General features: G+C 46.7%; 1 protein-coding gene across 2 annotated transcripts in view; it reads left to right on the forward strand.

The window, feature by feature from the left end:
• Sp1 (transcription factor Sp8) overlaps nucleotides 1-13,090 on the forward strand; it is a 32,377-nt gene extending 19,287 nt beyond the window's left edge. The window contains exons 2-3 of one of the 2 annotated variants that reach the window (XM_018017064.2): nucleotides 9,389-9,756; nucleotides 10,010-13,090. In XM_018017064.2, coding sequence (XP_017872553.1) covers nucleotides 9,389-9,756; nucleotides 10,010-11,558 — 1,917 coding nt within the window. In that variant the 3' untranslated portion in view covers nucleotides 11,559-13,090. Of the gene's footprint in view, nucleotides 1-9,388; nucleotides 9,757-9,994 lie in introns of both variants that reach the window. The other variant, XM_018017062.2, reaches the window with a different exon arrangement.
• The last annotated feature ends 1,961 nt before the right edge of the window (nucleotides 13,091-15,051 follow it).

Genomic DNA, 15,051 nt, shown 5'->3' on the forward strand with positions numbered 1-15,051 from the left:
CATAGTGCGCGTAAAGCGGATGATCTGATGGCTGAGGATTTATTCTATTTATGCATATACGATGTCGAGAGTGCTGGTTGATCTCGTTTTTTGCACTACACTGTTGCCATCTCTTTCCCGCTCGCCGGCTGGTACCTGGCCACCCTGGACATCCTGCGGTGATAATCGCAACGGCACTTTTTATTCAACAAAGGGCTCTCCATTTGTGTGTTTGCTCATGTTTTGGGATAGTTGCTAATTTGCTACAAAGTTGCACATTTGGCCGAGGGTAGGACGCCGGGACTCAGCTTAACTTAAACTGCTTCGCTGCCTGGCTGCCTGGCTGCCTGGCTGCCTACCCTGCTCTGCTCTGCTCTGCTCTGCTCCGGCCTGCACTACCTTCTCACAGCTTCTCAGCGGCTGAGAACATCCCCGTCCAATCCCATCGAGCGATTTCGATCCCATGCCATCCATCAAATGCGCTGCCATTTGGCAGCTACCTCCTGCCTCTCCTTTCATTACGCCTCGCTCATATTCAGAGCCGATGCGGCTCTGACCTTCCGCTCCTACTGCGCCAATTGAATCATTTGGCCTCATTGCGCCGCGTGTGCAGCCGCCCAAATGGCCATTTGCCGAGCGCTGTACAGTCAACACTAGAGATGATTGACTAGCTATGGCTGAGCCATCGTTGAAGACTGTAAAACTCGCCCCGATTCCTGGCTATGCAGCATGTTATTATACTTTTATTAATTTTTGATTATATTATATTGCAGTTGCGACCCTTTTCCATGCCGCTTCTCACTGAGTGTAGAAAGTTTTTTTGCAACAACAGCTTTCGCCTCTGAGCCAAACAGCTTTCAGCACCCCTGCGGTAATTGCTGCCACTAATAACTGAATAAACCAGCTTTATTCTCGTTTAGCAATCCATCAATGCGACATTGTAAAGTGCTTTGCGAGAATTCCCATACGCTCAGAGCCAATCTACACATTGGCGCGCCATAAATATCGATATCAACTTGCATTCAATCAGCCTCATTATGATAATAAAGACATACAGCTCTGGACACCTACACATGGATGTCTATGTGTGTGTGTGTGTGCGTGTGTTGCCACATGGATGACGAACTCAATAAAGCTGCTACGACTTGAGTATTGAGTGATTCGAGTCGACTTGACTTGTCTTGACTCGCAACGACTCGACTTGACTCGACTCGACTTGACTTGGCTTGACTTGACTAACTTGTCGAGTTGTCTAAGAAAGTGGCTCTGTCCGCTCTCAAGCAGCTCCACCTCTATATAGTGTCAGCCCCCGTGCAAGTCCCAGGTCTCTGGCTGCCGCTCCGTCTCCTGCTACGTCAACGTCTCAGTTTCGGTTTCAGTTCAAGAACCAGTCGCAGGCATGATCATGATTGCCTGATCATCGACATGAGCATCGACAGCTTGCGGCGACGTATAAATTTGTTCGTACTATAAACAAAATGAGCAAAAGATTTTTATCTGTTTGTGTAAATATTTGTTAAAATTAAGCTTTCATTTAAAAAGTTTCAGAAATGTTAACTTGCTTAGCATGCGCCGATAATAAAATGGCAAAAGCAAAAAAGAGCTCTCTTTTTTCGAGTTGGTCTCGCTCTTGTTAGCCATGAAGAGGCGATGGATCGATGGACAGATAGAAATCAGCTGAAATGGGATATAAAGAGGTAGCTCTTCGCCAGGTGGCAAAGCAGAGAAGCAGAGAGGCAGAGAGGCAGAGAGGCAGAGAAGAGAGAGGAATGCCGCAACTCTCGCTGAGAAATAGCTGCGATCATTAAAGAGGCCGAGCTCATGCATTTGTGAGCGCGGCCTAGGCTAATTGCAGGCGCGAAGACACACTTGTAAATGGTGTGGGAATCGCCGATAGATTTGGATGCCCAAGCTGTGGGTACAGGGTATTAGGCGGGCGATCACTCTGCCAGACATTGGGCCACATGCAACAGCAGCGAGCCGAACATAACTACATATTTTTCTGCTGCTGCTTCTTCTTCTTCGTTTTTCTTCTTTTTTAATTTAATTGCGGCAATTAAAGCAACGCATAGATGCATAAATAAAGAATAATATTAAAGTTGATAATTATGCTATAGCATATGTGAATACAAAGAAGTAGTAAAAGAAAGAGAAGCAGAAGCCGAAGCAGAAGAAGAAGAAGGAGAAGAGGAAGATACATATACACATGAATAATACAATGCAGCAACTGGTTTAAGAAGCTTCTCTGTGAGGCTCAATTTCACGCTGGAGCTGGCGGCGTCAAATGAGCTGAGGGAATATTCAAATGTCTCGAATGTCTTCCATTTCTATGTATGCAGTATATTCTACATTTGTGTGTGTAAGCATCTTTTCCTCTAGATGAGTGACAATTGTTGCCACCTAATAACCAATTCAATTATTGGCTGCCTAATAAACCCGTTTACTTCAACTTAATTATTGGCCTTGGCTCGCGAGCCTGCGGGGTAGTTGCCCAGAGCTTGGCATGGGGCGGCTTCTCCCTTCGGCTTTCAGCAGCGCTTCAGCCAGCACTTGAGGCCCTAAATGCGCAATAACAACAACACCTGCAACAACCAACAACCAACTACCAGCAACCAACAGCCAACAGCCAACAGTCAACAACGAGCAACTAAAACATTTTTTATTTAAGGGGCTAAATTGCCAAATTGCTTTTGTTGTTTTTGCTGTTAGCTAATGACTCGATGAATTTGTTGCCGTCTGAGCTGCGCTGCCTGAGCAGCTCCTCCTCTGCTCCACATTTGATGGACATCCAATGATTATGACTTTTAAGCAGGCTCTAAGTGCATTACAACTTGGCCCAAAAGCCGATAAAGTCTGCGACGGAGGGCGCAAAATGTTTTTGGTAATTAATCAAAATTTGTTGAACTTTCTACAAAGTTACGAATATTTCAAGGGCTTGCCAAATAAGTTTAATATCGGTTCGTTATACAAATATGCTCAATATTAAGGTTCAACGGGATATACACTCTGGAGTGCAGTCGCCCTACAGGAATTTCATTCGAATTCGTTGCGTTCCAGTTTTATCCACTAAAGAGAGGATAAGATTGAGATGTGTGTAGAGATCAATGCACAAGATCATTATTGTTGATTTGTCGTTGATTTCATTAAATAGGAATTTTATTTGAGAGTTCTGTGATCAGTTTATTAATACCTAAGAGTACATGAATCGAATGTGAAGTAAATCATGAAAAATTATTATCATTATAACTTTAAATGGTTTTAAAATATTACGAAACTGACTTTCGTTGCTCATAAACCAAGGCAATTTAGTTTAATTTGATATTATCGGACTAATTTTCGGATAAGTGAAGAAGCTCATCAGAACGGCATAGGTCACTCTCTTCTAGTCCAGTTAAGCTCTTCTAGCCCTTCGCCCTTAACGTTCAGTGAAATAGTAGCGAGGTGAAAAAAGAGAGTTGAAAACTCTTCCGATATCTATAGAGAACTATCTATGATATTTGCTGTTGCCAGCAAATGGAATGGTACAATGTTGTATATATGAAGTAAATGAAATATAAATAATAAATAAACCGATAAACGAGTGTTAAGACTATGTGCTCCTAAGTGAGACCGCATTACGAATGGTGACTCCCATCCAATCTCTTTGACTGGGCTCAGCTCTCATGCACTCTAGGCAGCTCTGTGGAGAGCTGTGGAGCTCTCTTACTCGCAGCTACGCAGTTAGAGCGCAATTCGATTGGGAAATCAGAGTGAGTAACCGTAAAATGCGTTGGCCATAAAGTCAGCTTGGCTGTGCAGCGATTGCCACTCACGCCTCTGCGACTGCGGCGCATAATTGAAAAGTGGAAGCAACCCCAATTACTTGCAGACAGCGCTCAATCAGCGCCACGAGCCACCCACTTCGCGCCGGGCAAGAGTTCAAATTAATTGCAATATGAGAGACATTAAATTTGACCCCATTGAGGGTTGATCTCCGGCTCTAAGGCACACCCCACATCAGGATGAAGGAGACTATCTCTATCATATGGCCTTAATGAGCGGTCAGTTAATCATGACATTTAAGACAGCGCCATTTGGCCAATATCCTCTGGCCGGGGGGGAGGCATATATTAGTGCGATGGTTCATAGGGATCGGAATCGGGATCGGGTTCAGATTCGGATTCGGGTTCATGTTCGGGCTCGGGTTAAAGTTGTTGCCGCACTATAAAGACACTTTAATGCACTTCATCAATTCGGGTTATGGCTATAACACGCTGCCCAGCTACAGCTGTGTGTGAGTGTGTGTGTGTGTGTGTGTGTGTGTGCAGCGAATATTGAGCCCATGCCATAGCCGTAATTATCTTTGCCCCAGACTAACTCAAGTCGGCTTCGCATTTTAAGATTTCGCAAAAATAATAAATAATAAAAACAGCAGCCTCAACAACAAAATGGGTCGTTTTTGGCTGGCAGATAAAAAAACAACAACACAAAATATATATGAAAAAAAAAAAAAAAAAAATTATGATGAAACTCCATTAATTTTTGTTGCCTTAGTTGCTGTGGCTGTGGCTGTTGCTGTTGCTGTTGCTGTTGCTGTTATTGTTATTTTTGAGGCCCGTTTGCGGCGGCTGCGTCATTGTTAATGAGTTTTTGCGTATGGCTTACTTATGGCGAGAGGAGCCGTCGCAGCCTGGACCAGTTCCAAGGAACTTTGGACTACGCTGCGGCCCTCAGACAAAGTTGGCAAGCCAACGGCCCAGCCCGGCCCAGCCGCAGAGGCTACTTAATATTTGCCTGATTCGCGCTGAGCTTACTGCCGCCGCCTGTCCTGTCCTGTCCTGTCCTGTCCTGTTCTGGGCTGTCCGTGGCCTGGACGGGCCAGGCAACTTCTGTGCGATTCTTTTGAATAAACTTCTTAGATAGAAGTTAAGCGCTGCAGCACTTCGATATGCCGCATCGCCAGCTTGCCCCATGCTCGATGCTCCATGCTTCATGCAGTCGGGCAAGTTGCTCTGCTTTTCCCACGCTGCTGTCCAGCCGACCAAAATTAAAGCCATTAGTTTACACTTTACATGCTAATGGCAAAGGTTCGAAAGGAGCCTGTCGCGTCCTTCACAGCCTGCCCCCAGGGGCAGGAGGATAGCAATGTTCGTGCTTCTGGTTAGCCGCCAAGCCAACTCAACTCAAGTCAATCCAAGGCAAGCCAGCCATGCAGCCAAGCAGCCAAGCAGCCAGCCTATCCTGCTGAATAAAACCAATGAACTTTTTAATTGCCTATGAACCCCGACCGCCAATCCCTGTCTGTAGGCTCCAATTGGCATTCTCATTCCCATTCCCATTCCTGTTCCCGGTGCGCACACCAGTTAAGCCTCATCCGCTCTGCGAGTCGCGTATTCGAGTAGCCCGACGTTAGCCCGTTCTCAGGTCTGCGCACTGCCACAATTTCAAGTTTTACTGTTTGCTGTTATTTTATTTAGACAATTGGCGCCGTTACGGCCGCGAACATTCGCCCAAATTAACGACCTGTTTCGATTAGAGACGAGTGGCGTTTACTGACTTTCCAGTTGCTCAGTCGCCCAATTGGCCACTTGGACAGTTGGACAGTTGGACAGTTGGCCAGTTGGCCAGCTTTGAGACTGTTTATGGCCCGAGTAAATCATTTAAATTATGGCGCATTGAACACACGGCTCAGCTCTATTGATTGGCTGGCAACAAGGTGCGCGTCTTCGCGACTTGAAATATGGCATTCAATTGCAACAAGATAGTAAAAGTTGGCCGTGGAGCAATAGAGACACAGAAACTTCGGTGGGCTTGCCTTTGCCTCTTACAGAGCTCAAGCTCAGCTCGAATTGAGCCAAACATCGCTTAGAGGCCTATCAATTATTGTAGATGCTCCTTATCTTGATTCTTGGCTGGTAATCAGGGCAATTGTCACTTCACTTGGCTGCCCGCTGCGGCCGGCCTTATCTCAGGTGGTCGGCATATGAAGTGGCTAATTAAAATAGTTAAATGTCATTTGACCCTTAGGGCTCCCGAACGGAACCTCAAAGGCGAGCATGGAGAGGCGCGAGCTAAACAAATTTGGCTGGCGCAGCAGGTGGCGGGGATCGGTGAATCTGGCAACTGGAACCGTCGGAGCCGTCGGAACCGTCGGAACCGGGAAACTGATCACAGCAGGCGCTATCAACGACGGCGCTGCAGGTTCAGCACCTTTTGTGCGATAGCCGGCAATAAGTTGGCTACATCAATCGGAGGCGGTGTCATAATTTTCACAGCAGGTGTCGCTGCTAATGATTTACAGCGGTGCGAGTGGCGGGCAACGAGCAGCAGAGAGAGCGGTGCGAGTGGGAGAGAGATGGCGCACTTAGACCAACTGCAGAGTAACGAGCGCAACAAACTGCAGCGGTAGTAAAAATGAAAACATGGACAAAAAAAGAACAGAAATCTAAATTCGTTGTGGGCAGACGCGCTTCTCTTTGATGTCGCAGTCAGAGGGCTAGTGGAGAAACTAAGTGGAGGAGGGACCGTCAGTAACTGAGAGGGAGCGAGAGCCGAGATAATGGACAGCTCATTGTTGCTGTTGTTGTTATGGCCCAACAACATCAAGTTGAAAAACAATTTATTATTCATTTTGTGTTTGCTGCATATGTGTTTGTGTATCTATAGGTATAGGTCTGTCTCCTTTCAATTTGGCCCGGTTAAGTACGGTTCCGATCGGCCTAAGCCCTTTTCCCCTGCAGCCGCATTCACCTTTACAGCCACAGCCATAGCCACAGCCACGGCCACATCCACAACTCTGTCCACAGTCAAGCCGTGGGGCGTTGCAGTGGCTCGCCGCGCTAATTTGGCCATGTTGAATGGCCGTGGAACGAAAGCCTGGCGCCAATGGCGCCCCCTATGGCGCACAAATGCTAAACAAATTGTTAAATATTGTAAGCGATTCGAATTGGGGCACTTGTTGTTTACCGTGCCAAACAATAGAGGGTGGACAGTGATGAAGCGTAGGTGTAGCTCCTTGGCAGGCACCGGGCTCACGTGAGTTTGGCACTCTGCATTGGCTTTAAGTGAAAGAGACAGTTATTACTTCAAGTCTAATTGGCCTGAAGAGGACTTTCTTGTTAGTGCTCCCGGAAGCTGATAACTTCATTCAAGCTCTAGAACGGCGTACTCCCTTCGAGCGGTAGAGGTGGAGGGGGGCAACGGTAACAGTAACTTTAACAGTTTTAGTAACATTAACAGAAGAAGATATCAGTGAATATCCTAGATGTTATTCAATCCATAGCGCGTAGTTCTCATCGAGCGCTACAGATAGCTAACTCCTGATATGATTTCTTCTATTTGAATTGAGTTCCATGGGATTTCTCACTTACAGCACCATACCACTAACAGTAGAAGATGCAAGTGAGCAGCCTGACTGCCAGTTCTTCTATATTCGAGCATTGGAGCTGGATGTTATCAACCTCAAAGCTGACCTCTTCCCATAAAACAATGTCTTAGCGGGTACAGAGCAGTCGCCTGGTCGGACAAACTCTGACATGGCTTTTAGCTGCTGTGCTAATCGATGAATCAAATCATCTAGCATTTAAATTTGCAGAGACTTGATTGACTGGCTAACTGATTAGCTAACTAACTAACTAACTGACTTACTGGCTTACTGCCTGCCCGATATCATTTTGTATAATTTTCTTGCCACACACTCGAGCTCACTCTGCACTCTGCAGGGAGCCATGTGCGCAGTTGCACGACGTTGAAATTGCTCCAATTATGTTGGCTCCGGTGCGGGTTGGGCCTGGCCTGGCCTGGCCTGGCCTGGCTCTGGCTCTGGCTCTGGCTCTGGCTCTGCTCGGATTCGGGGCCAAAGTAGTTCGGTGGCCAACGTCGCGACGATGGCTTTCTGTTTTGACTGCACGGCTCATCCTTTCCACCATTCATTCTGTGCTCTTGCACGGTGACTGGACTGGCCTCAATATCATTATATTGCCAGCGGGCCAGTGGCACCTCTCTGACACATTGCGCGGCGATAGCAGCCACAGCGACATCGCTATAAAGGTGCCACAACAAGTTTCGACCCGGCTACCAGAAATGCACAATCGCCCAATCCCCCAATCCAATCGGCGCTCTCTGCCTGAAATCTCAGCCAGCAGCAATGCGGAAACGGCCTGGGCCGGCTATCGATTTGCAGTTGGCTATGAACCCGAGTGCGCTCCCTGTGGGTAGCTGGGCGACCCCGGCAATTATTCGACAAATAGCAGCTTCCGCGGCCTCAATCTGCGCCAGCCTGATTGCGGCCTGCCACGGCTAGCTAGCTGCCGCCTTAGCTGTTTCTCCTCCTACAGCTAATCTGAGCCGCTAAATTGGCCGCTAAGCAACGGTACAGCTGAACTGTAAAACACAGACTTAATGCTCTTAGACAGCCAGGCAGCCACTTGACTACTGGGTGGACGAAGCGAATTCGGCGGATTCGGCTGAGTTTCGCAGGTCGATCACATTTGTGGCGTCTCTGTTGACAATTTCGGGTGGGGGCATCAAACAGATGCTGAAGCTGCCAGGCGAAATGTGTGTGACGAGGATCAGCGAAAGGATAAGCCGCCGACGTCCAACAGATTGAGACTGGGCAGGTAAGGCTGAGCTGATCCTTGACCGTCGTCAATCACACTGCAATTTTGGCTACAGCTAGGGACAGTAATTGGAAGTGTTAGCCAGATAGATGCACAAGTGCCCAGGGGATGTTGCCGCATCGCTAGACAAGGCCAACAGCAGGAATTCGTTCTGGGCAGGCTGAACAAAGCCAGGATCACAAATGAGATCCTATTGTTCTTCAGAGAGCGCGGGAGGGAGAGAGAGAGAGACCCAGCTGTGCGGAAGTCAAAGTCAACTAAATGAAATCACAGCACATGTTGTGTCCGTATGCGTGTGTGTGTGTGAGTGTGTGCGTGTGTGTGTAACTAAAGTTAGTTAAAAGCTATAAGTGCCAAGGCCTAAACCGTCTTAAGCACTTTCCTTGAAATGATTCCGGTTACAGAGCTTCTGGAATTCCGCTGACTCTACTGAGAAATGCAGCTCGTAAAGGCGCGAGACATTTAACGGGCATTTAAATCTGAAATCTCCGATATGATTTACGTTGCGAATTAATTTCGTGGGCCGACGTTGCGTCGGTGGCATTAAAACGGTTTTTGGATTTCTGTTTTTGTTTTTGGCTTCCTTCTGATTCGGAACCTTGCCCGTCTCTGTTGATGTGCTGGCTGAAAAGGAGCCGCAACACAGGATATGAAATTGAGCATAACTAATTAGAATTCAAACAATTTTCAGATTCGAGCGAAAGACGCGCTTGTTAATTAAGAAAACTGAAGAGGAAGTTGAGCCGTTCCCATGGCAACTGCATTGAACCCAACTTAATGACGGTACCCCAATTTCTTCACGCTCTTTTTAGGATCATCCTAGTCTGCGCGGCACTCCGCTGGCCATGCTGGCCGCCCAGTGCAACAAGCTGTCGAACAAATCGCCGCCGCCGCTGGCCGATGCGGCCGTCGGCAAGGGTTTCCATCCCTGGAAGAAGAGTCCCAATTCACCGGCAGCAGGTAGCAGCAACGCACCCGGCGGCGGTGGTGCATCTAGCCTCAGCGGCAGCAGCAGCGTTGGCCAGCACTCGCCCTGCGCCATCTCGGCGGCAAGCTCGTCCAGCTCCAGTGGCAGCGGCAGCGGCGGAGGAGGCGGCGGTGGCGGAGGCAGCGGCGGGCAAACATCGCGCAGCCTCTCGTCCAGTGCTAACAGCAGCACTATGGTAAACATCACAGCTAGGTAAGCAGCACGACGGCGCACAGTGGTCCAATGCCTATGAATCTGGCTGAGCCAAGGATGAGCAAGCACAACGGAGAGTCAGCCCGGCTCCAGACTGACTGGCTCCTCCTCTCCTCTTCATGCAATTCGAGGGTCCGCTTGCGAGCGGCCTTTGCTCAGCCAGCGTTCTGGCGGCTTGTGGACCACTGTGCGTTGGCTAGACAACGGCATGCTTTATACAACTTGTGAGTAATTTCAGCATATATCCTTACAGTCGTCCGCTCGCCTCGTCCTGCGCGGCCGTGGGCACCTCGGCGTCTGCCTACGGCAGCGACCTGTACTTTCCCAACACGTCCACGTCGTCCGGCAGCATGGTGGCCGACAATCATCACATGCACCAGGGGCTGTTGGGCAAGGTGGAGGGCGCTGCGTTCGGGTCGGTCTACTCGCGCCACCCGTACGACTGGCCCTTCAACGCGGTGACTGCGTCCGCCCACAAGGCCGCCGAGGCAGCCAGCGTCAACTCGGGCTGGTGGGACATGCACAGCGCTGCCGCTGCCGGCAGCTGGCTGGACATGGGCAGCGCAGCGGCGGCGGGCATGCACTCGACCATGGCCAACTATGCGAGCGCCGCGGCCGCTGGCACGGATTACAGCTCGGCGCTCTCGCACTCGCTGTCGAACACGGCCCATCTGCTGGGCTCCGGCCAGCACTTGCTGCAGGACACGTACAAGAGCATGCTGCCCGGGCAGGGGGTGGGCGGCTTCTCGCTGCCGCACAGCTCGCCGTCGGCGGCGGCCACGGCCGCCTCGCCGCAGGCCTCGACCCCGTCCACGCCCTCTCCGCGCTCGCAGCGAAGGTACGCGGGCCGCGCGACCTGCGACTGCCCGAACTGCCAGGAGGCGGAGCGCCTGGGCCCGGCCGGCGTTCACTTGCGCAAGAAGAACATCCACTCCTGCCATATTCCGGGTTGCGGCAAGGTGTACGGTAAGACGTCGCATCTGAAGGCGCATCTGCGATGGCACACCGGCGAGCGTCCCTTTGTGTGCAACTGGCTGTTCTGCGGCAAGCGCTTCACGCGCTCCGACGAGCTGCAGCGGCATTTGAGGACACATACCGGCGAGAAGCGCTTTGCTTGCCCCGTGTGCAACAAGCGTTTTATGCGCAGCGACCATCTGGCCAAGCACGTAAAGACGCACAATGGCACGGCGCCGAATGGCATTAAAAAGGGCTCCTCGGAGTCGTGCAGCGACTCTGAGGAGGCAGCCAATCAGTCGGGTGAGTCGAACGGGTTGGGCGGCGCGTCCAGTGGCCAACAGACGGGCGCAGGTGGTGGCGGCGGGGGTGGCTCCGCCAGCTCCGGCTCCGGCAACGGCAGCTCTGGCTCCGGTGCCGGCGGCAATCGAGCTGGCAGCCATCCCGGCACCCCGACCTCGCTGCATGCGCATAGCGCCTCCAGCACGTCCAGCAGCCTGCTGGGCGGCGGTCTGCACCTGGCCACGCCGCACCAGATGGTCGCCGCGGGCGGCTCGCCGGTGATGCTGCATCAACATCAGCAGCAACAGCATCAGCAGCATTCGCATCAGTCGGCGCACCAGCAACAGCAACAGCAGCAGCAGCAGCAACAGCAGCAGCAGCAGCAACAACAGCAGCAGCAGCAACAGCAGCAGCAGCAGCAACAGTTCTCGCAGCAGCAGTCCCATCCACATGCCCATCTGCACCACCATCACCATCACCTGGTGGGCGCATCGGCACCCAGTCCCGGCCTGGATCAGCGTCTGGACCACAGCGCCCTGGTAGACATCAAGCCGCCGATGGTTTGAGGATCGCTGGGACCCTTTTTGTTTACCAATTGAACAGAAATGGGTTCCTGGACGCAGTTCAATGTGCACCACCATTGGGCGCATCTATAATTAGTGGGACGTCGCACAGCACTCGACACACTAATACAAATGACACACACACGCACTCGTAAAAATAATTATTTTGTGGATTTCGCATTTTTTTTTTAACAAAAAAATAAAAAAAAGCTAAGCAATTTTTTTTTTTAGTATGTTTTAACAAATATCACGTGTACATAAAAAGGCTTAGAAATGCTAAATACAAGTTTCCGCTATCTTAATTAACAAAAGAAAACCAACTAAAAAAAAAAAACACAAATTGCTAATTCTTAAAATAAAAATGAAATAAAATATATATATATATATATCTTAAAGTCCTGCTTATATCCTATTGTATATATGTATTTAATGTATTTCTAGATGTCTATACGAATATAGTTTCATATATATATATATCAAACGATCCTCAAATTTACAATCATAAAATTATTGCTATTGATATAAAGTATGCTACAAAAAAGAGTTTTTTTTTTCATAGTTCTTAGGTAAACAATTATTAAGAGAAATGGATCTATTAATATGCGCAGCGTTTACAAAAATGTTATATATACATATATATATATACATATAATATGCTTAACACAATGACAAGCTAGAATCGAATATTAAAGAATCGAAAGAATAATGAAAACAAATCTGATTTCAATGAAAGGTAAACAATTATTATTATTATTATTATTTGTTGAACATTATGTGAGCAATTCAAAAAATAGTTTAAACTTATATATTATTAAAATAATATTTCTAGTCCAATTATGCAAAAAAAAAAAACAAAAAGAAAAGAAAGAAAAAATAACAAACAAAAAAAGAAACAAAACAAAAGCGATTATTTCTAAAACTAAGGATGATAAACCAAAATTGTAAATCTAAACAAAAATGATTTGCTTCAATCGAACGCTAAATATGCATGACAAGTGTGAAGGAGGCGCTAGGAGGCGTGGCCAGTGCTTCTTCTCCCGCTATATGCATTATCTTAATAATTGTTAAATAAAAACTTCTTTTTTTTATCCACTTAAAATATGAATATATATATACGAACTATGCATACTATATTTAAGACGCTAGTGCATTACAATTTTGCAACTAAATGTGTTTTTTTTTTTTTTTTTCTGTATTTGAATTTAACTAAACTTACATTTCATATATGTATACGTGAATGGAGGAAACAAAAACAAAAAAACAATTAGGGCTTGACTAGTTTTTAACTCTTTAGCGAGATCAAACTTACTTAGCAACTTTAGGCTGAATATGTGTGTATGTATGCGCGAATGTATGTGAGTGTGCATACGTGCACACGTATGCAGTTATATATACATATATACATATATATGTATCCATATATATAGATAATACTTTTTTTTTTGTCAACAAACAACAAAATGTAAATTAATTATTTAAAATAAATTTAAAAAAATTACAAAATTTTATTAAAAATAAATGTAACAAAACTTTCAGTTATGAACGTTTGCTGTTGTTGTTGGTGTTGTTGTCCCTTGGACTCGGGCTCAATGAATATCAATTTGCCAGCAGCAGCCCGGGATAACGGGACTCGTATACGTACGCGCGAGCGCAGGGGGATGCATTGCATGGGGGGATGCTGGGCCGTACGCTTCCGATCTGAGCCATGCGGATTGCGGGTGGTTGCTGGGCTGGATGTTTTGGCCGCTGGATGGGTGGGCTGACAGTTTATTTAACATTTGACGGTCGGAATGCTGCATTGTGGGCGTCAACGGAGGCGGCCTGCCCAACCTTGTCGTTAACGACTTAAACGTAGAAAAAAGGCGACGGGTAGAAAAACGCTTTACGGTTTACGCTATTTGCTTTGGTTACGCCAGTTACTTATGGGGGCCCGGCTGCTATTTGGGTGATTTAAATTTTATTACCGTGGATTTGTTGCCTGGGGTCGACGTCAGCTCAATGCTCAAATGCTCGAATGCCATCAAGGATGAGTGGGTCGCCGGGAAATTGGGGTAAGGGCAGATTGAAATTGAAGTATGTGCAGATTGTTTTTGATTTGGTTTGCTTTTTCCTTTGCTTCTCTTATGAGTAGATTAAGCTGCGCATTTATTTTTCGGCTGTTATAGTCTGTGTGTGTTGTCAGTCCCGAGGGGGCGTTCAATGGCGTTGGTAGTGTGGGCGGATTGGGTGGCTGGCGAGGTGGGTGGCTGGTGGCGGGTGACAAATGAATTGAAAATGCCCGACCGTAAATACATAAATAATAAATAACAACAAATAACGGTTATCTCTCGGTATGTCAAAGGTTAAATACTTGATGACACATGAATCCCCTTAAATACAACAGGGAGAACTCAGTTGACTACTGATTATTTCCCATAATAGAATTTATACACATAACCGCAGTTTTTCTTGCATTGGTAGACTAACGCAGTTCCATAGTGCAAATGTCAATTAACTGACAGTTTGCATTTAGATGGTGTACTAAATAAGTGGATCTAGAAGTGGTCAATGCTAGATAGCTTTAGTGCATATGTAGACATATACCATACTATACTTACACGATGTCGATTAGAAGAGCATTGATGTTTTTCATTTCCTGTCTTCAACTTTGGTTCCTTGTTTCTCTTTCTCTACTGGTTTCGCTTGCAGTCATCGTATTTCCCTCTATATGTGTCTATCTCTCCCTATGTATTTTTTTCTGTTTCTTACTCTCCTTCTCTATTTGTCTTATTCTCCCTCTAACCATCTCTTTCTCTCAATCTCTCTTTCTTTCCTTTCTTCAAAAGTTCTCCGTTTATTTCAATTTACTTCATTTTCTGTTTTCTTCTCGATCACTCTTATAATTCTCCTTTTTTCTCTCCCTCCATCTTAAAGCTTTCTTTCCTGTCTGCTGTTTTTCTTTTCCTTTGATTGTCCTGTTCTTTATTCATCCCTCCCTGTTTCCGTTTCTCTCTTTTCTAGTTCTCTCTAACTTTATTTTTCAATCTCTCTCATTCTGGATTTATCATTTTCCTTCTCTATCTCTATCTCTCTCTCTCGTTCTATGTAAATTTCATTCTCCTTCATTGTTTTCTTCAATTCATTGTTGTGTTTGTTCCTGTATCTCTCGTACTATTTATCACACCGTCTTTAGATATATAAATATTTTTCCCTCTCTAGCTTCCTCAATATCACTCTCATTCACTCTATCTATTTTTTGCCACTCTCTTTTGCTCCCTAAAATTCTTTTCGATCATGCCATCACCTTTGTCTACAATAACAAATAACTATATGTATATATTTTTTCAATGTTGGTTAAATAGTAGAAAACAATTTAAAAAGCTTTAGCTTCGACTGCACGATTACAAAATGCCCTAAACTCTTCGAAGTACTATTATTTTAATAATTCTCCGCCTTTTTCTTCATTTCTTCATAGCACATTGAAACTGAAATAGGAATTTTTCTGAGATATAGATCT

This window comes from Drosophila arizonae, chromosome X (assembly GCF_054131065.1).
Source record: "Drosophila arizonae isolate 15081-1271.41 chromosome X, UAZ_ARI_1.0, whole genome shotgun sequence".
NCBI classification, from domain to species: domain Eukaryota; kingdom Metazoa; phylum Arthropoda; class Insecta; order Diptera; family Drosophilidae; genus Drosophila; species Drosophila arizonae.